The sequence below is a fragment of the Pan troglodytes genome, chromosome X, assembly GCF_028858775.2.
Source record: "Pan troglodytes isolate AG18354 chromosome X, NHGRI_mPanTro3-v2.0_pri, whole genome shotgun sequence".
Taxonomy (NCBI): Eukaryota; Metazoa; Chordata; class Mammalia; order Primates; family Hominidae; genus Pan; species Pan troglodytes.
In genome coordinates, this window is record NC_072421.2 from 82,103,806 (window position 1) to 82,131,302 (window position 27,497).

Here is a 27,497-nt window from a genome sequence, read left to right on the forward strand (position 1 = left end):
CTCATTTCTTTCAGGTTTTCTAATTTTTAGGCATGTTGCTGTTCATAGTAGTTTTAATGATCCTTTTTATTTGGTATCCAGTATGACATCTCCTTTTGCATTTCTGATTTTATTTCCTTGGGTCTTCTCTATTTCTTTCTTAGTCTAGTTAAGGATTTGTCAATTTTGCTTATCTTTTCAGAAAACTTTTTGTTTCATTGATATTTTATATATTTTTTAGTTTCCATTTCATTTAGTTCTCTGATCTTTATTATTTATTATTTCTTTCCTTCTACTAATTTTGGATCTGGCTTGTTCTTGATTTTCTACTTACTTAAGAAAAATGCATTTTAACTTATTATTTGATTTTTTTCTAGTTTTTGATGTAGACATTTATTGCTATTAACTTGGCTTTAATACTGCCTTTGCTGTGACCCATAGGTTTTGGTAGGTTGTGTTTCTATTTTCATTTGTTTCAAGAAATTTTAAAATTGTATTCTTATTTTCTCCTTTCACCTGTTAGTCATTCAGGAGCATGTTGTTTATTTTCTATGTATTTGTATAGCTTCAAATGTTTCTCTATTATTGATGCTCAGTGTTATTCCATTGTGGTCAGATAAGATATTTGATACGATTTTAACTTTTAAAAATGTGTTGAGACTTGTCTTGTGTCCTAACCTATAGTTAATCCTGGCGAATACACCATGTGCTGATTAATGTGTATTCTGCAGCTGTTGGATGAAAATGTTTTGTAAATGTTTGCTGGGATTTTTTTTTTTTTTTGTCCATGGTGCAGTTTAAATGCATTGCGTGTTTTTGTTGTTGTTGTTGTTAATTTTCTTTCTAGATGATCTGTCCAATACTGAGAGTGAGGCATTCTAGTTCTCAACATTTATTGTATTACAGTCTATCTATCCTTTTGGATCTAGTAATAATTGCTCTATGTGGATCCTCCAGTATTGGATGCATATATATTTATCCAACTATATGCTGTCTACATAAATTCAGCTCACCTGTAGAGATATGCATAGAATGAAAGTTAAAGGATGGAAAATGATATTCCATGCAAATAGAAACCAATAGCAAGTATGAGTAACTGTATCTATATTGGATAAAACAGACTTCAGCAAAAAGCTGTAAAAAGAGACAAAGGCAAACATTATATAGTAATAAAGGCAATAATTTAATTCAAGGAGCAATCTTGAATTGTTTCCAGTCTACTTTGGCCACTACCTTAGGAGACTTTTTTTTTTAAGAGACAGGACCTTGCTATGTTGCCCAGTCTGGACTTGAACTACTGGGCTCAAGCAATCCTCCCACCTCAGCCTCCCAAGTAGCTGGGACTACAGGCACACATAATCATGCTTGGCTTTTTAAAAACATTTTGCAGGCAGTCACCAGGTTATGTTTAACATGCAAGTCCTGGCCTACTTTTATTGGCTATGGTTCCAATAATAGTTCAACTTTCATAACTTCTGTGGTGTTATTTTCATCTGCTTGATTTACCTAGTTCCACTAGAGCTTCTAGTAATCCCTACTGGTGCCACCTAAGAGGACAGAAGGAGCTGATCTAGACCGGGCACATGTGGGGAGATACCTACCCCCATTGGTGTTGCCCAACAAACTAGTGTCCTTCGGTGGAAAATGGAATCTCCATCCTTCAGGAATACATAGCACACTTTTTAGACTAGTTGCCCATTGTGGCTTGGTCCCTCTTCCTGTTGCCAATAAGCCACTTTTATCTCTAGGTAGAGGAAGTAATTATCTTGCTTCCAGGAGTCAAGAGACTAAGCTACTCTTTGTGTCAGTATCTTCCTTGATATTACTGCCTGGTGTCTTCTGATGAGGGAGAGAATGTCCTGGTCTAGCAGGAACAGAGAGTAGCTCTCCTGACTGCTTATTGTCAGCAAAACTTCCAGTTAATCTTCTTTGTCAGAGTTGCCAGGCTCACTTCATTTTGTTCTTGAGATTCCTGCTCCAACTGGTGGCAGATGGAGGATGGGGAATGAGCCTACCAAAGGTTTCTTGTATTGCTAAGGTGGGAGACATGAGGTTCCCAGCTTGAATCCCCTTTTAATGTTAAGTGGGGGACCAAGACACCCTGTAGTTCCTCTAATTCCTGGAGTCCCTAATGTGTCACTTTATTCTTTCATCCTTTCAGAATTCTCCTTTGGTGGCCTCTTACATTATTTTCACAGTTTATAGTTCTACTTTTTGGGGAAGAAAATGGATGAAGGAATTAGACAATCTTGGCCAATACTGAAGTCCTAGCTTCATTTTTATGTATCCTATCCATTATAAAATAACTTGGATTATCTTTCTTTTTATTTACTTATTTTTCTAATTTCAACTCTTATTATAGATTAAAGTGTACATGTGCATGAGTAAATTGCATAACAGTGAGGCTTCAGGTCCCAATGATCCCACATCCAGACCATAAGTATAGTACCCAGCAGGTGGTTCTTCAGCCCACACCCCCTCCCTCCCTCCCACATCTAGTGAGCCCCAGTGTCTGTTGTTCTTATCTTTGGGATCATGTGTATTCAATGTTTAGTTCCCACTTAAATGTGAGACCATGCGGTATTTGGTTTTCTGTTCTGGCATTAGGTCATTTACGAAAATAGCCTCCAGCTGCATCTATGTTGCTGCAAAGGACATGATTTTATTCATTTTTATGACTGCATAGTATTTCATGGTGTATGTGTACCACATATACTTCACTGTTGATGGGCACTTAGGTTGATTTTATGACCTTGCTATTGTGAATAGCACTGTAATGAATATATGGCTGCATGTGCCTTTATGATAGAATGAATTATTTTCCTTTGGGTATATACCCAGTAGAGGCATTGCTGGGTCAAATGGTAGTTATATTTTAAGTTCTTTGAGAAATCTCCAAGCTGCTTTCCACAGTGGCTGAACTAGTTTGCATTCCCAGCAACAGCGTATTTTATTTTCTCCATAGACTGAGGAGAATCAGTTCTGGTTTTTTCTTCTGTTTTGTTTTTTTGTTTTGCCTTTTTAATTATTGCTATTCTGACTGGTGAGAGATGGTATCTCATTGTGGTTTTCATTTGCATTTCTCTGATGACTAGTGATGTTCAACGTTTTTTTCATGTTTATTGGCCTCTTGTATACCTTCTTTTGAAAAGTGCCTGTTCATGTCTTTTGCCCATTTTTATTTAGACTGATTTTTAGCTTGTTGATTTGTTTAAGTTCCTTGTAGATTCTGGCTGTTAGACCTTTGTCAGATGCATATTTTACAAATATTCTCTCCCATTCTGTAGGTTGTCTTTTTATGCTGTTCATAATTTTTTTGTTGTTGTGCAGAAGCTCGAGTTTAATTAGGTCCCATTTATCTATTTTTGGTTTTATTGTGATTGTTTTTGGCGAGTTAGCCATAAATTCTCTGCCAAAGCCAATGTTGAGCAGGGTATTCCCTAAGTTTTCCTCTAGGATTTTTATAGTTTTCAGTCTTACATTTAAATATTTAATCCATCTTGAGTTAATTTTCATATGAGAGGTAGGGTTCCAGTATCATTCTTCTGCACATGGCTAGCTAGTTATTCCAGTGTCATTTATCGAACAAGGAGTCCTTTCCTTATTTATTATTTCTGTTGATTTTGTCAAAGATCAGACATTTGTAAGATGTGCAGCTTTGTTTCTGGGTGCTTTATTCTGTTCTACTGGTCTATGTGTCTGTTTTAGTATCAGTACCATGCTGTGTCCGTTACTGTAGCCTCATAGTATAGTTTGAAGTCAGGAATGTGATATCTCCTGTTTTGTTCTTTTTGCTTAGGATTGCTTTGGATTATTTGTCTTTCTAAAAGTCGATTCATGTATCTTTTATGATTAAAGCCTCTTAATCTTTTCCTATATAGGGACCAGTCACATCAAAATCTCCTGGGATATTTGCCAAAATGCAGATTTATTGGTCTTACACACAAAAATGAATGAGATTCTTTGAGGAAGCACAATTTTACTGAAGTTCTGTTATACTGACATTTTAAAAATTACAACAGTTGTGTCAGAAATCTAGAGCACAAAATAAGATTGGTAAACCTTAATTACTCATCATTTCTAAATACTGACTTGCACTAAAAGAAAATAGTAAATTAAATTATGCAGTACTGATTGAGATATTTTATATAAATTATAATTCAATTGATCAAATTAATTGGGTTGATTAGATGTAGAAAAATCATATTTTATGAATTATTTTGGAGTCACTTTTAAAACTGAGAAAACTGCCCATGGATTATATGGTGTGCTGAGTACTACATTATAATTAAGATTACATTTGCAGTATATGTAAATATTATGATCTTGAAAAATGTCCTTTGAGACAATGTAGTCCTATCAAGGTTCAGTTTTGCCAGCTTTACAAATATGGCAATTTTCTCAATGGCATTTTTACTAACAGCACAAGGGGAAACCCATTTGCTGCTTTAAATGAAAGATTACTTACTGCTCTTTTTCTAGAACACCCTGTAATCCAAGGCACAGTAAGGTTTCCTGAAATCTGTGAAAACAATAAATGGAATCTCAGTAAGCTATTTATTGACAGTACTTGGAATGTTGATCAACACCAAAGATTTCACACACTATTTCAAGATAAATCTGCATTCAGAACATATTCCCCAAGTATAAAATGTTGTTTCCTTATTGAACTCAACAGATTTTAAGGGGTCTTTTTTGGTGAAAAAAATTGAAAAGTGGGGCAGACTTCTGGGAATTCAAAAAAAAAGGTTCTAAGGCATTGTTGGGGGCCCTACGATTGTTGGGACTCTGTTGCAAGTTTTAAAATCTATAGATAATACATTTGTTATAATAAAAATTCAATGCTTTTTGAAGTGAAGAAGTTACAAGAAGTATAGAATAGAGTAGGCCCCCGTATCCACAGATAATATACTCTGAGACACCCAGTGGATGTCTGAAACTGCAGAGAGTACCGAACTCTATATATACTATATTTATTCTTATACATACATGCTTATGAAAAAGTTGAATTATAAATTAGTTAAGAAATGAACATAATAATAAAATAAAACAGTTATGACAAAATACTGTAATAAAAGTTATGTGAATGTGGCCTTTCTCGAAATATCTTATTGTACTGCACTGCAAGTTACTGTAACCATGAAAAACAAAACCATAGATAAGGGAGGACTACTGTAGTCACATTTTAAATAGGGCTTTACCACAAAGCAAGAGATGACTTCATAATGAATGATGTGCACTATAAACTACTTAAACACATTACCTCTATTTACTTTGTAAACTCAGCACTGACTAATGGATTTATTGCTACATGTGTTTTCTTAATACAAATCTTAGACCTACAGTATAAATGACTGAAACAATGTTTCTCCAAATAGTGGCCTCAATAGAAGTCTATTCACTATGCCCTATACTCTTTCTTGCAAAAAGGTGAATTGTATATTTTAATAAGCCCATTTGTTTAATGAAATATTCTCTTTGCATAAATAATGTATGATTGAAAAAGAAAAAGTAAACCTTTAATCATTATTATATATACATCAAACCTCTCTAGATAAAAATGTGTTTGATAAAATTTGTTCTTTTTCAATTATGTCCCAGTGTCTAGTTTTGGTAGTAAAGTTTAGCAATGTTGCAATCTTGAGGAGATATTTCTTGCATATTATACAAGTATTTTATACTTGAGCAAATACTTTCTGATAATTTCCCAGAAATGGTGAAATATGTTGACCTTTACTAATGGGGCAGGGTATTGCGGTAGTTGTGGATATATTCAAGTTCAATACATTCTCATCTACCTAAGTACTCACACCCAAAATTGAAATAATCTTCCTACAAATCCTATTCAACAGTATGGTTGTCCTTTTTTAGGTAGAAACCACTAAGACAAATGGCCAGTAACACCTTATTACCTCAGCATTGCTACACAGGTAGACAGATGCTACTCTAATGGGATTTTAGGGAGCATTTACAAAGACAAAGGTAGTCTGTTAGCTGTGGTTCAGGTTAGTCTGGACTTAACTATGTTTTATCATAGGACACACAAGAATTGGGGTGTACCTCTCACTTGCTCTTTCCTTCCCTTCCAAACAGATACCTCCTGAGAGACTGACAAGGCAAATCAGTCTCAGTAGGTCATTGAAGTGAGAACAAGGCATTCAATAAAATATTTAATGTTTTTCATAAATTATAAGCAGTAATGACCTAAATAGTATTATGCCTATTGACAAGGAGTGATGATCAATGTGAATAGTAAATTAATATTCTCAGTTATTCAAACTTCAGGTAAGCTGTTACTATTCCTGGCCACCAGACCTGCCATTTTACTTTGAGTTACAAGTATGCCAAAATGCAAGGAATAAGCTAAACATGATATAAACTCCAAATAATACTTTTAAGGAAAAATAAAAAGTATTTTTACTCAAGATAAAATACTATTACAGTAAAATAGCAATTAACTGGAATGCTAGGGGTTAATGAGAAGGTGTGAATAATTGATTTTTTAATGATGAGCTGAAGGTGATAAGAAATTTATTCTTAAAAATTATTCAAAATGTATTTTTTCTTTTTATCCCACCAATGTGTGTTAGGGTTTGAAAATTCATTGTTAGCCTCAGTGAGGGAAATACATCTGCTTAAATAATATAACATAATCTAGAAAAAATATAGATACCAAGTGTTTTGGATTATCTGTTCACATATTCTTTTCCATTAGTAAAATAATTCAGAATTGACCATATAGAATTTCTAGAAAATATATGATATACCAAATGAATTACAAACAAAACAAAACTTTAAACCAGTAACTGCTAAAATATTACATATGAAATGATAAAGATGATACAACAAACATTGTAATAGAATTTGTATAAACACTGACTATACATTTGAGAAATATAAAATGTGGTTTTCTGTTTAAGTCAATTGTGTGTAAGGAAGAAAATACAAAACTCCTATAAGCACATAGTATGCAAATATTATAAATTCCATCTGATTTTGGAAGAAGTTTCACTTTTTTGTTTTATAATTCTGTGTCAGCAGTTACATGATACTCAGATGTTATATTTAACTAATCTCTCATGTTTACTTCAAATCCATTGTTCAGTTCATTACATTTCTGGTAGAACTCAGGAACAGCTGGTCAGAGTAATTGAATTTGTAGGCTTTTTTGAATAAATGTCTTTCCTCAAATTTGGGAAGCTTTATTTGGTGAAATATTGATGGTATATTTCTCATTCACCAAAAGCTATGAAATGCAATATTCAAATTAGACGGGTAATACACATCTCACTTAAATGATATTTCAATTCCAAACTCACTTTAAACAGACTGGTTTGGAAAACTATGAAATAAATCTTCAACGAGATGAGACTGATTTAACAAATATATTAGAACATACACATCCAAAAGAGTGCTGTACATTTTCAAGTAGAAAATTTGGAGTGTTATAAACTCATTACAATGATGTTGACATTATTCAAAGCATTTTGGGAACTTTCCTTTTAGAATTGTCAGTTCATGCCTCACCCAGAGATTTTGTCTCATTGCACTCCTTTTATTTTAACTGAAAATATAACAGCCCCAATTGAACATTCATATTAGTCACTAAACATGGCTTAGAATAAATTCTGGCTATTTTTTAAAATCAAATGTTCCCTCAAATGAGAATTATTTGTCACTACTGAAGCATTTAAAAAAGTTCCGCCAGCTCCTAAAGCAATTGTGAAAGAACTTCAAAAACTTTTGACAAAATCGAACATTACTGAAATAAGTATATATAACTTTCCAGTCAGGTATTTCTTCTATATGTGGTGCTGTTTTAGAGTGCTACAGGAAATAAAAGATCAGTAAAAGATAATTTCCTAGGCAGCAAGAACTATTGCTTGAGAGTAAGAGATAAGACAGGTACATGAATGTCTTTACTACAAAGAAAACTGTTAAATGTCACAAGGGAGGTACAATAATTAAAGTGCAACAAGAGCTCAAAATATGACAAAATTACATCTACTTGTGAATTGATAACTTAGCTTAATCTTAAAAGATGTGTAGAACTCTAACAGAAATAAAAAACATCAGTCTTTTAGGGGAAAAAAAAGAATGGCATGAGCACGGTGGAATAAAAAGACAGGATGTATTTGGGGAATGGTCAGTTCAACTAGAACTAGAAAGGGGAGTTAAGGTCCCTGTGTGGAGATCATGAATGGCAAAGTGCATTTATATCTAATTCTGTAGAAAATAGGTAGCCATTGAAGGCATTCAAACAGACGTATGGTATGATCAGAAATGTATTTTTATACAGTACAAATCTTAGATGTCTATGTGTGTACAGTAAATTAAAGAAGCACAAAAACTATTATAATAGTTTGGAAGAGAAGTAATTCAGGCTTGGAACCAGGGTAAGGAGGTAGGAATTAAGAAGAGAAATATAAGGCACACTACTGAAGAAAGGCCTTATGTGTAAGATAGAAGAGAACTAAATAGTCTGGAGATAATGGAAATAGTCCTGTTATGGCTAACTGCTTCCCAGAGTGCCTGGTCTGCTGGAGCTAACGGAGAATTGCAACTTTAAAAGTAAATGAAAGTGTACTTACTGTTGGAAATCTGCATCTCATGGCTAAGAGTGGATACACAACGAAAATAATGCACTTATTTAGATGTATACTGGAGTCACATCAAATGTATACTTAAGGTTCGTGAATTCAACTATAACACACTTGCCAGTCTCATGTAAAATCATACTTTAAATAGACTCTACATATCAAGATATCAATTATATATGATATGTCTTCATTACTGTACATGGTTGTACATTCATAAGAAGGCATGCAAATAGTTAAGTTTTATAGATGATTTAGGTATTCTTAAAGGAATTTTTGCTGTTTTATTTTACACAATTTAGACCCCACATATGAATCCGCTTTAATGTTTCTGCTAGATTATTAGATTGTCAAGAGCAAAATACCAAGTTTTAAAAATTTATTCTAATTATTTTATGTAGTCACACAGAGATTATATGTTAAAAATATTCATTTGATTTCAAAAATATGTTGTAAAGACAATTCTATGTATATGCTGAACATCCTATTTTAAAAATCTGAGACCAACTTATGAGGCTAGAAAAGCTACTATCTGATATATACTGCATTTTATGTGAGCCAGGAAAATGGAGTATTTGATTACTTAGCATTTTGTTAAATGGTATTTGATTAAATGAAGCAATCAAGAAATAACCAGACCTCTCAAAAGAATTCAGCAGTAAGAGACTCATAAATCAGTGTTTTAGCTTTCCATCAGTTGTTTTAGTATTAGCTGAGCATAGAAACCTATCAATCACTCTGCTTTAATAGGCAGAGTTTCCTAATTTTTTTTTCAACTATGAGGTGTACAGCACAGAGAACATTGCTGGGCATATGATAGCACTCAATAATATTTACTGATTGACTAATTGAATTAACTTGGGCATTTATTATTCACTAGCTCTAATTTGCTGAAATTTAACAAAAAGCCAAGAGTGACAATATATATGAGACTAATGCATGGGGTAAGGAGCTGTGGAGGAGGGGAGTAAATTATTTATGATTGAGAACAATGTGTTCTGGAGCAAAGAAAAAAAGATGTCTTGGTGTATATAAAATATTTTCCTCTTTTCTCTCTACAAAGTCTTCAGAAAAGTTTTCAGAAATTAGAATGCCTTTATAAATTAAAGTTTCAATGCTACAACTTTTGGATAAACAACTAACATATTTTTAAGCGTATGAATTTTTCTTCTATTATGTGATAGAAATCTGGTGCTTAGAAAACTATTAGCCTGGAAAGTTCATCTAATTGAAAACCAAAATGCTATTTGAAATTTGTTTTTATACATAGTAGTAAAATTTTACAAACTACAAGAAATTAAAATCAGGGAAACCAGAATTCTAAGATGTTTCAGAATTATAAAATTCTAAGATGTTTCAGAATTATAAAAGGTACTCAGATGTAACATTACAAACCAAATTCGTCCTACTGATTCTTGAGTTATTCCCTGTTAAAAATAATGGAAGATAAAAATAAAATAATGTAAGTTAATATGTGGAATGTTTATCTTCTTATCCAAAGGCACTAAAGAATAAACAATCACAAATCTAGAGCCCCTAAAATTATGTTCTCTAGCATATTGTAAATAAAATATTATATTAATTCTACTCAGGTAAAAAATAGAAATTTGGGAAATATAAAAGCTCTTTACTAATTTCAGAATATAAATTGTCAATGTTAGCTTTAAATTCTAAATACATTTATATAGTTGAAATGAAGCAGTGTATTACATGCACATTCAGAGATCAGTTCATCAAACAACAAAAGATTTATTGCTTTTGTCAGGCTACCCATATTTACTGGGCTGGAATAGAATGGTTACCACGAATCACAACTCTGTATCTTTTCTTTGCATATGACTACATGCTGAACCAAAAGATAGGTTTTTAAAATAAATCAAACACAATGTCTGTTTGTTGCATTAACACTGTATGGACTGATACATTTATTCTGTAATTAAAAAAAAAAACCAGCAGAAAGAAGTAAGCAAGATGAAGGCCTAGGTAGCTATAGATCCTTGTCCTCCCATGTAAATATTAAATAAACAACTAGTGACTAGTTGAAACAACTTTATACTAGTTCTTGAAACCATATTCACAGCAACCAATTGAGTGTACAATCAAGAAAATGTCACATTCAAAATAGTAGGAGATTTCACAGTGTTTTTATTTGCCTTGTTGCACCCTTTCCTGGTATGGCAGGGCACAGTTTGGGGGAAGTGTGGTGGCCTGATCCCCAGTCTCTTCTGTGAGTAAGAGAGTGTGAGGTGGACTGAATTTGCAACATTTTAATCTGTCTGGGGTCTGCCTGAGGAATTTGTCTCTTTATCTCCTAATTTGGAGTTTAGACAGCCAATAGTGGCACATCTCAGATCTCAGGCTAGTGGAATTGGTGAGAAGCAGTGAACAAAGCTCATGAAAACCTCAGAGAGACTGAAGACCCATGGACCCTTGGGGAAAGAGATTACTAATTGAGGAATATATAGAGCAGCTAAGGGTTCTGGAAGATGCCGGAATGACACTAGAAAATCTAGATATTTTAAAGTAGCCACATAGAGCAGGGGCTTCAAGATGGCTGGCTAGAGACATCTGGTATACACCTCCTCCACAAAGAAGAAACAAAACAGCAAGTAGAGAATCACACTTTGAATAGATCACCTAATAGAGAAGGCTGGAATTCAACAAAGAAGTGACAAAACACCTAAGGCAAGGAAGGAGAAGGGAGCAAAGCAGCCTACTGGGCCAGTGGGAGCTAAGAGCCTAGAGAGGTTCCCCAATACAAGTAAAGAATAAGCGAGTGACACCCAGTAGTACACATTTCTACCATGGATTCCTGCAATCTTAGCCAATGGAAAGTGCTTCAACTCACTTAGGCCCTGAAACTAACAAAGGAAGCTGCTTGAAGATGAGGTGACAGCATTGCTCCAGAGAGGGAGCTCACACCAGGTCCCCCACACACACCAAGTCCTAAACAGTTACACCAAGATGCCACTTTGAGAGGCCAGTCCCTACCGGATTGCTTCCTGCCCTGCCTCTCCAACAGCTCCTGCATCTCTGAATCCCTGAAGCCTAATTTTCATCATCCACATGAATCTGGGCAGTGATGCTGACTGCTACCACCAGGGCTGAAGCACAAGCCATTGGCTGTAATCCTTCTGCCTCTAGTATCAGGGCTGCCTCACATTTAATAGCACCTTGAGAAAAGGCTGCCATACTTACAACTCCCACCTGTGACTGAGATGCCTGCTACCCAGCCACCTGTTCAGGATGCTGCCACTGAAAACAATCTCACCCTCCCCAGCAGCAGAGCTGCAGCACAGCCACTGCTATCCCCACCAAGCATTCTGTAAAAGCCTGGCAATCACCATGCTCCAGCCTACCACAGCCAGTGCCTGCATACACCATTGAGGGCTGGAGGACAGGCCTTCCTGGCTCAGCTTCATCCATCCCAATGCCTGAGCACACTGTCAGTGCCTGTAGGTTACCCCACCCCATCCACCACATTTGGCACTACTCTTGAGTGCCTGAGGACAGGTCCACCCAGCCCATCACAGCCACTGTCAACAGCAGGATGAACTGTGTGGGAGACAGAGGATTGTCCTGCCATGGCTGCTGTCATCACTCAGGCCACATTGCTGCTCAGGGTCCCAAGGACTCACCCACCCATCCAGGACATGGCCAGCACCTGAGGAAGCTGGCTGGAGGCCCAAGAATCACCACACCTGTATCTGTTAATACCAGTGCCAGAGTATACTGCCCTGGGGCCCAAGGACAAGCAGACTCAGCTTGCCACAGCCACTGAGGCCCATCTGAATGTCTCTGTTCCCAGCAAAACTTCAACATAGTCTCCACTAAAAATCACACCCTAAGCACTGAGAAAATGACAGACACTACTGATGCTGTTTACAGGTGAGGAAATCATGCAAGGACTATGCTAATGGACACACCGAGAATGAAAGCCAAAGTGCCCTACACAACAAACACCATAGATACATCTTCAGGAAAAAGTGCTCCCCTACAAAAGGAAATTAAAAATATTGGAAGAGGCAACTGTTATACCAGATGATCAGATGTCAATGAAAATACATAACATGAAAAGACAAGGAAATATGATACCTCTAAAGGATCACAATATTTATTCAGCAACAGATTATATTCAAGAAGAAATTAATGAAAACCAGAAAAAATGATTTAAAATATTGATTATAAAGCAGCTCAGGGAGATACAAGATAATTCAGAAAAATAATACAAAGAAATCAGAAAAACAATTCAGGATATGAAAGAGAAATTTACTAAAAAGATAGATATCATTTAAAAAAGAAATTCTGGAAAAATTCATGGAATCAAATAAAAAATCTAAAAAATTCATGGAATCAAATAAAAAATATATTCAAACTTCAACAATAGATCACACCAAGCAGAAGAACGAATTTCAGAATGGGAAGATAGGTCTTTTGAAATAACCCAGTCAGACAAAAAACAAAAGATAAAAAAGAATGAATAAAGCCTACATGACACACAGAATACCATAAAGTGCCCAAATATTTAATTTTATTGTGTCCAAGAAGGCAAAAAAAGAAAAAAGTCAAAGCAATAAAAAACCTATTTAGTTAAATAATGACTGAAAACTTCAAAAGTCTACCAAGAGATTTATGCATCCAAATGCAGGAAACTCAGAGATCCACAAAGAGATACAATGCTAAAAGGTCTTCTCTATGGCATAATACAGTAAAACTGTCAAAAGTCAAAGGCAAAGAGAGATTCTGAAAACAGCAAGAGAAAAGTATCTAGTCACCTTTATAAAACCCACATCAGACTAACACCAGATTTCTCAGTAGAAACTTTACAGGCCAGGAGATAGTGGAATGGTATCTTCAAAGAGCTGAAAGAAAAACAACCCTGCAAGCCAAGGATATTATACTCAGTAAAGTTATTCTTCACAAATGAATACGAAATAAAGTATTTCCCAGACAAACAAAAGCTGCAATTCACCACCACTAGACTCACCCTGAAATTGTTCAAGGGAGTCTGACATGTTGAAGTGAAAGACAATACTAGCATCATGAAAACACATGAAGGATAAATCCCACTAGAAGAGCAAACACACACATGAGAAAGGGAAAAGACTTCAATGTTACCATTACAGAAAACTATCAATTACATTTGTAAACAATAAAAGTAAAAGGAAAGAACAATCCTCAGCAAACTATCACAAGGACAAAAAACCAAACACCGCATGTTCTCACTCACAGGTGGGAATTGAACAATGAGAACACATGGACACAGGAAGGGGATCATCACACACCGGGCCTGTTGTGGGGTGGGGGGAAGGGGAGGGATAGCATTGGGAGATATACCTAATGTTAAATGATGAGCTAATGGGTGCAGCACACCAACATGGCACATGTATACATATGTAACAAACCTGCACGTTGTGCACATGTACCCTAAAACTTAAAGTATAATTAAAAAAAAGGAAGGAACAAAGGATATTATTAAAAACCACCAGAAATCAACTAGTAAAATGACAGGAATAAATATTCACATATCAATTATGATTTTGAATATAAATGAATTAAACTTTCCACTTAAAATATATAGACTGGCTAAATGGACAACAACAAAAAAAACCATCACTCCACTATATACTGCCTACAAGAAAGCAATCTCACCTATAAAGGCACATATAGGCTGACAGTAAAGGGATGGAAAAAAATATTCCATGCAAATGAAAACAAAACAAGAGCAGGAGTAGCAATGCTTAGATAAAACAGACTTTAAGTAAAAAACAATAAAAAGAGAAAAGGAAAGTCATTATACAATGATAAAGGGATCAATCCAGCAAAAGGATATAAAAATTCTAAGCATATATGCCCCCAACACCAGTGCACCAAGATATACAATGCAAATATTATTAGATTGGGGAAAAAAGAAGAGACTCCAACACAAGCGTAGTTAGGAATTTCAACTCCCCACTTTCAGCATTAGACAGATCATCTAAACAGAAAGTTAACAAAGAAATACTGTATTTAAACCATAAATTACATCAATTGGACTTAAAACACATTTACAGAATATTTCATCAAATGGCTACAGAATACACATTCTTCGCAACAGCATATGGAACATTCTCCAGTACAGACCACGTGTTAGGACACAAAACAAATCTCAAAAACCATTTTTTAAATTACAACTATATAGAGTATCTTCTTAGACCACAGTGGAGTTAAACTAGAGATCAGTAACAGGAGGAACTTTGGAAAACTTACAAATACATGGATATTAAAAAACATGCTTCTGAAAAAGAGGGAAGAAATTAAAGAGAAAATTCTTAAAAAGTATTAAAACAAATGAAATTTGAAACAAAGCATAACAAATATATGTACAGCAAAAGCAATGCTAATGTAAAAGTTTAAAGCAATAAACGCCTAGATGAAAAATTTAGACAGAATTGTATTAAATGAATTAACTTCAAAAATGAGTAAAACACCAACAAACCAAACACAAAATTAATAGAAATAAAGGAATAATAAATATCAGAGCAGAACTAAATAAAATAGACACTAAAAATACATAAACTATCAACAAAATGAAAAGTTGCATTCTTAAAAGATAAACAAATTTGATAAACTGCAAGCTAGACTAACCAAGAGAAAAAAAGAAGACATAAATAAATAAAATCAGAAATGAAAAATAGACATTGCAACTGATACTACAGAAATACAAAAGATCATCAGAGACTATAAAGAACAACTATACACTAGCAAACTAGAAAACCTAGAGGAAATGGATACATTTCTGGACACAAACAACCTATTAAGATTGAATTTAAAAAGAAATAGAAAACCTGAAGAGACCAATAAAAATTACTGAGATTGAATCAGTAACAAAAAAAAAAAATTCTACCAGAAAAGAAAAGTCCAAGACTGAATGACTTCACTGCCAAATTCTATGAAACTTACAAGGAAGAAGTAAAACAATTTCCCCTGAAACTATTCCAATAAAATTGAAGAGGTGGGAATTTTCTCTAATTATATAAGGCCAGCATTACCCTGATACCAACACTAGACAAGGATGCAAAAAAAAAACAAATATTTTAAGCCGGTTACCCTGATTAATACAGATGCAAAAACCCTCAAGAAAGTTCTAGCAGAATGAATTCAACTGTACATCAAAAAGATAATACAAAATGATCAAGTGGAATTCTTCCCAGGGATGCTAGGATGGTTCAACACATACAAATCAATTAACATGACACATCATATCAACAAAATGAAGGACAAAAGCCTTGTTGTCTCAATAGATGCAGAAAAGCGTTTGATAAAATTCAGGATCCCTTCATGAGAAAAACAACATAGTGGGCCCAGAAGGAATGTACCTCAACATAACAAAGGACAAATATGAAAACCAGCAACTAACATCATACTGAATGATAAAGGCTGAAAGTCTTTTTCTGGGAACTGGAAGAAGATAAGCATGCCTATTTTCACCTCTCCTAGTCAACATAGTAATGGAAGTCCCATCCAGAGTAATCAGGCAAAAGAAAAAATAAAAGGCAGCAACATTGGAAAATAAGTCAAATTTTCCCTCTTTGTAGATGACTTGATCTTCTATCTAGGAAAAACCGGAAAATCCACCAAAATAATTCTTAAATCAGATAAATTCAGTAAAATTGGAGACAGAAAATCAACATATTATAATAAGTAGCATTTCAATAATCCAATAATAAATTAGCTGAGGAAAAAAAATCAATAAGGCAATGCAATTTACAATAACTACAAAAAATAGCTAGGAATAAATCTAACCACAAGGGCAAAAGAATTCTACAAGGAAAACTACAAAACACTAATGAAAGAAATTGAAGAAGACACAAACAGAAGGATCTCTTAAGCTCATTACAAAAAAAAAAAAAAAAGTCAGCTGAAAGCATCTCTTTACCTGACTTGAAAATACATGACAAGGACAAATAGCATGGTACTGGTATATAAACAGACATGTAGAGCAATGGATCAAAATAGAAAACCAGAAATAAATCCACAAAGGGAATAAGGCAATAGGACAGAGGAAGTAAGAATGTGTGTTAGAGAAATGATGCCCTCTTCAATAAATGCTACTAGGAAGATTGCATATCCATATGAAGAAGAAGAAACTAGACTCCTGTATATCACAATATGCAAACATCAACTCAAGATAAAACCTTAAACATAAGACTCAAAAATATAAAACTACTGGAAGGAAACATAGGGGAAATACTTCAAGCCATTAGTGTAGACAAAGATTTTATGGCTAAGACCTCAAAAGAAAAGGCAACAAAAACAAAAATAGATAAAAGGGACTAAATTAAACAGCTTCCCCATAGAAATGGAAACAATAGAGTGGATAGAAAACCTGTTGAATGAGAAGAAATATTTGCAAACTCTTCATCTGACAAGGGACTATTCATTCAGCATACACGACAGACTCAAACAACTCAACAACTAAAAGACAATTTCATCAAAAATTGGCTAATTAGAGAAAGGCAGTGCAAACTGGCCAATTAGAAGGAACAATTGTCCTCCGCTCAAGAATACCAAACTGAAGAATGATCCACACACACACACAAATCTTCATAAGAACTAAAAATCAGGTTATCAATCACAGTACTTGGCTTTAACTTAATATCACTGAAAGAGGCAATGAAGAGGATTGGAAAGACAGTCTTTAATAGCCGACACCATACCTCCCCCAACCCCAGCAGGATCCATGTGGTGCAGAGAAAAAAGTCTGTGCACTTAGGGGAAGAAGAGTACAGTGATTGTGGGACTTTGCATTGAAAATCAATGCTGACCTGTCAGCAGAAGAGAACAATGGGCAGAATTCATCTGGCATGCATGGAGGGAGTATTTAGACCAGCACTAGCCAGAGGGGAATCACTCATCCCAAGAGTAGGAACTTGAGTTTTGGCAAGCCTCACCATTGAGGGCTAAAGTGCTTTGCAGTAGTAAGTAAACTTGAAAGACAGTCTATGTGACAAGGATTGCAGTTCCTGGGCAAGTCCTGGTACTGTGCTGGGCTCACAGCCAGTACACATGGGCTGCATATGACCTAGTGAGACAACAGCCAGGGCAGCCAAGGGAGTGCTTGTGCCACCTGTCCCCCAACCCTAGATAGTACAGATTGCAGCTGTGGGAGCGACACCTTCCCTTCACTTGAGTAGAGAAGAGAGAAGAGTAAAGAAGACTTTGTCTTGCAACTTTGATAACAGCTCAGCCACAATAGGATAGTATCCAAGGAAGAGTCTTGAGGCTCCTATTCCAGGGCCTAGCTCCTGAACTACATTTATAGACACACTCTGGGCCAAAAGGGAACCTGCTGCCTTGAAGCACACAGTCCTGGCAGGATTTATCAGCTGCTGACTGACGTGCCCTTTGAACCTGAGTTGTCAGCAGTGGCAGCCAGGGAGTACTTGCTATGGTACTTGGGTAAGATTCAGATGTGCTGGCTTCAGTTGTGAACAAGCACATTCCCAGCTGTTGTGGGCATGGGGAAAGACACCTTCTACTTGAGAAAAGTAGAGGAAAAAGTAAAGGAGACTTTGTCTTGCAGCTTTGGTACCAGCTCAGCCACAGTGGAGATAGAGCACCAAGCAGGTTCTTGGGGTCCCTGATTCCAGGTCTTGGCTCTTGATGGAATTTCTAGATGTGATCTGTGCCAGAGGGGATCCCATTACTTTGAAGGGAGAGTCTCAAGTATGGCAATATTCACCACAATATAACTGAAAAGTACATTGACCTTGAGTGAACACTGGTAGTAGCCAGGCAGTCTTTGCCACAGGCCTGGGGTGGTGGCGGCCAAGAGGTGAGACACCTCTGCATGTGGAAAAAGTAAGGAAGAGTTGACAGGACTTTGTCTTGTGGCTTGGGGGCCAGTTCAGCCACAGTAGAATAGAACACCAACTAGATTCCTAGGTTTTCCAACTCTGGGCCCTCTCTCTTGGATGTCATCTTTGGACCTGCCAGGGGCCAGGGAGAACTGCCATCCTGAAGAAAAGGACACAAGCCTGGGTAGCACTGATAATTGTAGAGCCTTAAGACCTTCAGCAAGCATAGGCAGTAACGAGGCTATAATTTCCATGGACCTGGGGTGAGATCCAGTACTGTACTGGTTTCAGGTCTCACCCAGCACAGTCCCAGTTGTGGTGGCCATAGGGATGCTTGTGTAATCCCTTCCCCAGTTCCAGGTGGCTCAGCACACAGAGAGACTTTGTTTGTTTGACAAAAAGTAAGGGAAGAGAACAAGAGTCTCTGCTTGGTAATCCAGATGGTTCTTCTGGATCTTATCCAAGACCACTGAGGCAGTACCTATATGAGTCTGTGAGAGATATAGCATTACTGGGCTTAGGGTGCCACTTATGCAGATATAGCTGCAGTGACCAAGAACAACACCCAAGTTCCTTTGAATACTTGAAAAGCCTTCCCAGAAAGTACAGGTACAAACAAGCCCAGACAGTGAAGACTACATTCACTATTTAAATATCCAATGCTCAGGCACAGACAAACATCCACAACCATCAAGGCCATCCAGGAAAACATGACCTTGCTGAACTAGGCACCAGACACTAATTGTGGACAGACAGAAATATGGGACCTTTCACACTAAGAATTCAAAATAGTTGTTTTGAGAAACCTGAAAGAAATTCAAGATAACACACAGAAGACATTCACCAGCCTATCAGATAGATTTAACAAAGAGACTGAAATAACTAAAGAGAATAAAGCAGAAATTCTGGAATTGAAAAATGCAACTGACATACAGAAGAATGCATCAGAGTATCTTGGGAGCAGAATTGATCATGCAGAATAAAGAATTGGCGAGCTTGGAGACATGCTATTTGAAAATAAACAGCCAGAGAAGACAAAATATAAAATAATACAAAATAACGAAGCATGCCTACACCATCAAGAACATAACCTCAAAAGGGCAAATCTAAAAGATTTTGGCCTCAAAGAGGAAGTAGAGGGATAGTAGTATAAAGTTTATTCAAAGGGATAATAGCAGAATTTCCCAAACCTAGGGAAAGATATTAATATTCTACTATAAGAAAGTTATAGAACAGCAAGTAGGCTTAAGCCAAATAAGACTATCACAAGACATTTAATAATCAAGCTCCCAAAAGTCAAGGATAAAAAAGAATCCTAAAAGCAGCAAGAGAAAAGAAACAAATGACATACAATGAAGCTCCAATACATCTGGCAGAAGCCTTTTCATTGGAAACCTTACATGCCAGGAGACAGTGGTATAACATATTTAAACTGCTTAAGAAAAAGAAATTGTCCTAGAATAGTGTATCCAGCAAAAATATCCTTCAAACATGAAGGATAAATAATTACTTTCCCAGACAAACAAAAGCTGAGGATTTCATCAATACCTTATCTGTCCTACGAGAAATGCTAAAGGGAGTTCTTGAATCTGAAAGAAAAAGATTTTAATGAGCAATAAGAAATCATCTGATGGTACAAATCTCCCTGCTAATTGTAAGTACAGAGAAAATCACAGAATTTTATAACACTATTATTGTGATATTTAAAGTATTCACATCTTGAGTAGAAAGACTAGAAGACAAACCAATAAAAAATAACATTTTTTATTAGATTTTTCTCTGTTTGCTTGTTTATGCAATCAATGTTAAGTTGTCATCAGTTTCAAATAATGGGTTATAAGATATTATTTGAAAACATCATGGAAACCTCAAATTAAAAAGCATACAATGGATACACACAAAATAGAAATGAAAACATAGCACCAGAGAAAATTTCCTTCAATAAAAGGAAGAAAAGGAGAAAGGAGAAAAGAAAGAGAAGACCACAAAATAACCAGAAAACAAATAAAATGGCAGAAGTGAGTTCTTACTTATCAATAACAATATTAAATGTAAATGGACTAAACTCTAATCAACAGACATAGGCTGAATGAATAAAAAAGTAAGACCCAGTGATCTGTTGCCTACAAAAAACACACTCCACCTATAAAGACACACCTAGACTGAAAAGAAAGACATGAAAAACAAATTCCTTGTTAATGGAAATCAAAGAAAAGCAAGAATAGCCATACTTATATCAGACAAAATAGATTTGAAGACAAAAAGTATAAAAAGAGATAAAGAAAGTCATTATATAATGAAAAGGGGTCAAAACATCAAGAGGCTATAACAGTTGTAAATATATATGCACCAAACACTGGGGCACATAGATATATAAAACATATATTATTTCGGGTAAAGAGACAGATAGACTCCAACATAACATCTAGAGACTTTGACAACCTACTTTCAGCACTGGACAGATAATCCACACAGAAAATCAACAAAGAAACACCAGACTTAATCTGCACCATAGACCAAATAAATCTAATAGTTATTTACAAATCATTTCATCCAGTGGCGGCAGAATACACATTCTTCCCCTCAGCACAAGGATCATTCTCAAGAATAGACCACATGTTAGGCCACAAAATCTTCTTTTTTTTTTGGCTATTTTAAAACTTTATTTTGACATAACTATGCTTACAGAAGTACACACAAAGTATTTAATAGAATGCCATTAACATTTAACTTCTCCTACACAATTTGGACCACAAACTTGGTACATGGTTTACGATTTTTTAAAAAATCACAATGTGGTTTATCTATTACTAATGTATAAAAGACTGTCTATAAAATACTGCTAAAGAAGCTTCAAGAACCTTGAGAGATGTACTTTTAGTTCACCTCGGAAAAATAACACATATTGTACTCCATATGTTTATAATACTGGTGCAACAAAACATTGAAAACATTGTTGTAATGTCTTAATGCCAGCATAGAAACTTCAATAACTAATAGATATGGAAGGGAGTGAGAGGGAGCCTATGTACACATTTGAAACTGTAATAAGATATCTGATTTATTTAATATTGCATGTAGATGGTAAGTATACTAAAATCAAAATTTGAGTAATTTCTTCAGTCTGAATTAATACTATGTGCTCTCTTCATCTCATGAGGTCAACAAGAAAATGGGGCATACTAGCTGTAACTTCTTCTGATGTGTGAAAAATCATAAATTATGTTTCTTTCTCAGCTTTTCAGTCCAGAAGTGCCAGTATACTACAGCAAGGTGTTTCTTCCATTGTCAACATTCATAGAGTGACATATAATGTGTACTACAATTTTAATTTGTGTCATCACTCATGCAAAATGTAACATGCTAACGTTTCGTTTCTTGATCATAAGAAAAAATTCTAGCTTCAATTCTATCCAGTGTGGGGGAGGGGAAATTGGAAAATAAAATCATTCAAACATTTGTGTGCAAATATCACCTTTTTCAAATGGAAGAATTTCCAACTGAACCAGAAGTTCATACTGCTAATACACATTTCATTGAAACATTTTTTAATAAGTACAAATACATGGTATTAAAGTTCAAAACCTAATACAGGCCAGACAATTAAGTTCTTATTTTCTGGAAGAAGGCCTCAAGTCCCAATCAATTTCTAGTAACAATGTTTTTGCAGATCAATTTAATAATAAGGGGTTTTTATTTCCTTCATATTTTTGTTTTGGTCTTAAATGCTAGATTAAAATTTAGTTCAATCCCCCAGAAAGCAAATGGTTTTACTTTTGCATTATCAAAAAAAAAAAATCCACAAAAAAACCTCTTCTCCAAACCAATTCCTAAACTGAATCTGTGCTCAAGACGAATCTTTTTCTGTACAATGTAAATGGTTACTTAAGTGAAATGTACCTATGAACATTAAAACTGGTTGTTTGAAAGATTTAGCTAGACTTATAATTTAAGTTTTAAACCATAAATATATGTAGCTTGATCTTCTGTTGATAGTGATTGTCAGACCCTAGATTTCAATATTTACAAATTCCCATTCATGCACACAAAACATATACAATAATCACATAACTTACTCCTCATAGATTGAGAGATTCTTCTGTTGCTTTAAATCTTTGGCCTTCCAGTCAATTTCAAGGTAAAACAACTTTTAACACAGACTTCACTCTCAGACTATTAACAAATTTCCACCCACACATGATTAATGCTTATCATGTACCCACACATGATATTTCCTGTTCTACTGGCAAAATCGGAAACCTGCCTCAAAGAGGTCATCAGATTTAAGAAAAATGGACCATAAACTGTTTATTGCAAAATATACTATGAAAGGTCAGAATTCAAGATTCCCTATTGGTGTCATACTTCATTTTACTGCAATGAATAAGTGCTTTCAGAAAAAAAAAGAAAGAAATCTTATGTTGGATTATTTCATACTTTTTAGATACTAGCTAAAGAACCTACAAAAATGTTTTGGAGTATACACCCTACCAAAAAAGTGTTTTAAAAATTCAGAAAATGGAATTATATCAAGTATCTCCTCTGGTCACAATGGAATAAAACTAGAAATCAATAACAAGAGCAAGGCTGGAAACTATACAAACAAATGGAAATTAAACAATATGTTCCTGAACGATCAGTAGGCTAATTAAGAAAATAAAAAGAGGCTGGGCGCGGTGGCTCATGCCTGTAATCCCAGCACTTTGGGAGGCCAAAGAGGGCGGATCACGAGATCAGGAGATCAAGACCATCCTGGCTAACACGGTGAAACCCCGTCTTTACTAAAAATACAAAAAATTAGCCGGGCATGGTGGCGGGCGCCTGTAGTCCCAGCTGCTCGGGAGGCTGAGACAGGAGAATGGCGTGAACCCGGGAGGCAGAGCTTGCAGTGAGCCGAGATCATGTCACTGCACTGCAGCCTGGGCGACACAGCGAGACTCGATCTCAAAAAAAAAAAAAAAAAAAAAAAGAAAAAAAGAAAAGAAAAAGAATATTTAAAAATTTCTCAAAACAAATGATAATGATAAAACAACACACCCAAGCAATGGGATATAGCAAAAGCAGTATTAAGAGGAAAGTTTAAAGCTGTAAGTGCCTACATTCAAAAAGTAGAGAAAATTTAGATAGACAACTAAAGATGCATTTCAGAGAACTAGAAAAGAAAGAGCAAACAAAACCCAAAGTTATTAGGAAAAAAAATAAAAATCAGAGCAGAAATCAAGGAAATTGAAATAAAAAATAGTACAAAAGATCAATGAAGTTAAAAGTTGGTTTTTAAAAAATATAAGAAAATTGACAAACCTTTAGCGAGACTGTGGGGAGAAAAGAGAGAAGACTCAAATAAACAAAATCAGAGGTATAAAAGGAGACATTATAACTGATAGTGCAGAAATTCAAAGGATCATTAGAGGCTATAATGAGCAACTATAAGCCAATAACTTGGAAAACCTAAAAGGAACTGAAAAATTTCTAGATACATACAACCTACCAAAATTGAACCATTAAAGCATCCAAAACCTGAACAGATCAATAATAAGTAACAAGATTGCAGCAATAACAAAAAGTCTCCCAGCAAAGAAAAGCAAGGGAACTTATCTCTTCACTGCTAAATTTTACCAAGCATTTAAGAACTAATACCATTGCTACTCAAACTATTCCAAAAGATAGAGGACGAGAACACACTTCCAAATTCATTCTATGAGGCCAGTATCACCCTAATACCAAAACCAGACAAAGATGTCTCAAAACAAAATAAAACAAAAACTACAGACAAATATTCCTGATGAATATTGATACAAAAACTTCAACACAATACTAGCAAATCGATCATAAGAACAGATTAAAAAGATCATTCATTATGGCTAAGTTGGATTTATTGCAGAAACTTAAAGATGGTTAAACTTATGCAAATTAACCAATGTGATACATCATACCAACAAAATGAAGGAACAAAACCATATGATCATTTGAATTGATGCTGAAAATGATTTGATAAAACTCAATATCCCTTCATGATAAAAAGAAAAATGATTCTCAAAAACTGGGTACAGGAGGAGCATACCACAACGCATTAAAAACCATATATGACAGATTCACAGCTAGTATCATACTGAATGGGGACAAAATGAAAGCCTTTTCCTCAAAGATGTGGAAAACAACCAGAATGCCCACTTTCACCACTGTTATTCAAAATAGTACTGGAAGTACTAGCTAGAGCAATCAACCAAGAGAAAGAAATAAATAAGTTTGAAAGAGGAAGTCATATTTTCTTTGTTTGCAGATGATATAATCATATATTTGGAAAAATCTAAACACTCTGCCAAAAAACTATTAGAACTAATAAACAAATTGAGTAAAGTTGCAGAATATAAATTCAACATACAAAAATCTGTAGCATTTCTAAATGCTAACAGCAAACATTCTGGAAAGAAAGTAATCCCATTTACAATAGCTACAAAAATAATATAATACCTAGGAATTTACTAAAAGATAAGTGAAAGATCTCTATAATGAAAACTATAAAACACTGATGAAAGAAATTGAAGAGGACACAACAGAACTGATAGTCCAAGCTCATGAATTAAAGGAATCAATATTTTTAAGGTGTCTATACTATGTAAAGCAATCTATAGATTCAATTCAATCCCCGTCAAAATACCAATGACATTCTTCACAGAAACAGAAAAAAATCCTAAAATTTATCTGGAACCGTAAAAGAACCAGAATATCCAAAGCTATCCAGAGCAAAAAGATCAAAGCTGGAGGAATCACATTACCTGACTTCAAATTATACTACAAAGCTGTAGTAACCAAAATAGCATGATACTGGCATAAGAACATACACATAGACAAATGAAACAGAATGGAGAACCCAGAAACAAATCCATACATCTACAGTGAACTCATGCTTGACAATATTGCCAAGAACATATGCTAGGAAAAGGACAGCCTTTTCAACAAATGGCGCTAGGAAAACTGGACATCCATATGGAGAAGAATGAAACTAGACCCCTATCTCTCACTATATAATTTTAAAAAAAAAGTATTAAAAACAAATCTAAGACCAGAAACTATGAAATTACTAGAAGAAAACTTTGGCAAAAATCTCCAGGACACTGCACTTGACAAAGATTTCTTGAGCAATACTCCACAAGCACAGGAAACCAAAGCAAAAATGGACAAATGGGATCACATCAAGTTAAAAAGCTTCTGCATAGCAAAGGAAACAATCAACAAAGTGAAGAGACAACACACAGAATGGGAGAAAAATACCTACAAACTACCTGTCTGATAAGGGATTAATAATCAGAATACATAAGGAGATCAAACAACTCTATAAGAAAAAAATCTAACAATCTGATTAAGTAATGGGCAAAATATCTGAACAGACATTTCTCGAAAGAAGACACACAAATTGCCAACAGGCATATGAAAAGGTTCTCCACATCATTAATCATTGGACAATTGCAAATCAAGACTAAAATGAGATATCATCTCACCCCAGTTAAAATGGTTTTTATCCAAAAGACAGGCAATAACAAATGCTGGTGAAGATGTAGAGAAAAGGGAATCCTCATAAACTGCAGGTGGGAATACAAATTAGTACATGCACTATGGAGAAGAGTTGGTGGTTCCTCAGCAAACTAAAAATACAGCTACCATAAAATCCATCAATAAAGGTATCAGTATTTATCCAAAATAAAGGAAAACAGTAAATTGAAGAGATATCTGCACTCCCATGTTTACTGCAGCACTATTCACAATAGACAAGATTTGGAAGCAACCTAAGTGTCCATCAACAGGTGAATAGATAAAGAAAATGTGGTACGTATACACAATGGAGAACTATTCGCTCATAAATAAAAATGAGATCCTGTCATTTGACACAACACAGATGGAACTGGAGGTCATTATGTTAAGTCGAATAAGTCAGGCACAGAAAGACAAACATCATATATTCTCACTTAGTTGCAGGAGCTAAAATTTAAAACAATTGAACTCATGGAGATAAAGAGTAAAGAGATGATTACCAGAGGCTGGAAAGAGTAGTGTATTTCTTACAATCAAAGTGCAATAATCCAAAATACCAATGTGGTAAATAAGTATTGTGCTGTTCTTTTGATACTAAAGAAAACAAAACCCAGTAAAGAAGTAGTCAGAACATTCATCATCATAACTGAGTGATATTGTTCTATTAATAAAAAATTAAGAATTTTTTAAAAAATTGGCATCAAAGAGAGTAATAAACTTAGAAAAAAATTAATGAAATAGAAATTTTCTCTACTGAAAAGTACATAACATTCTTGAAAGAAATTTGAACAGATGTAATGAGTGAAAAATCATAACTCATTCATGGATCAGAAAACATAATATGAAGTATTAATGCATGCTATGACATGAATGAACCTTAAAAACATCATACTAATTGAAAGAAGCCAGTCTCAAATGGCCCATATTATATGACTCCATTTATATTAAAATGCATAAAAGATAAATCCATAGAGATAGAAAGATTAGTGGTTGCTTGCTTAGTGCCAGGATAGGGGATGCCATGTGCTAATGGGTATGGGGTTCATTTTTGAGGTGATTAAATGTTCAAAAATTAGACTGTGGTGCTGCTTGAACAACTTTGTGAATATATTAGAAACCACTGAATTCACACTTTTAATGTGTGAATTTTATATTATGTAATATATGTCTTAATCAAATTATTTAAAAGTGATCCCTGCTAACTCTACCCACTCAACACAGATTACAATTACTTTTTTAAAAACTTGAATATTTTCCTGAGAGTCATTTTGACCAAGTCACTCAATCTTACTGGCTCTCATTTTCCTCAGGTAAAATAACATTTGAGTTGGTTTAAATGCCACGATATTTAAAGTTCTATTGTTATTAAACTTTCGTTTCTTTTTAACAAAAGCACTAAAGTCCACAAGTAATAAAGAAAGTTGGAAGACATTACCAAGGCACTTTTACTAATAGAAATGTATTGTGCTTATAAAGATTTTTAAAGGAAGTTCACCAAAGTGCTTTACTTCTATTAATTCCAAAGACCTTCCAAAATCCATGAGAAATGGGA

At 34.8% G+C, this 27,497-nt stretch overlaps 1 protein-coding gene across 7 annotated transcripts in view; it reads right to left on the reverse strand.

Moving 5' to 3' along the window:
* The window catches only part of HDX (highly divergent homeobox), a 183,033-nt gene that overhangs the window by 116,510 nt on the left and 39,026 nt on the right, over positions 1-27,497 (reverse strand). For 5 of the 7 annotated variants that reach the window (XR_010154765.1, XM_016943585.4, XM_003317538.6 and 2 more), the window contains one exon: positions 4,448-4,501. The exons of the other annotated variants lie outside the window; for them this stretch is intronic. Coding sequence is in view for 4 of the 5 variants with exons in the window: in XM_016943585.4 (XP_016799074.1) it covers positions 4,448-4,501 (54 nt within the window). In the remaining variant the exon portion in view is untranslated. The remainder of the gene's footprint in view (positions 1-4,447; positions 4,502-27,497) is intronic. 7 annotated transcript variants of the gene reach the window in all.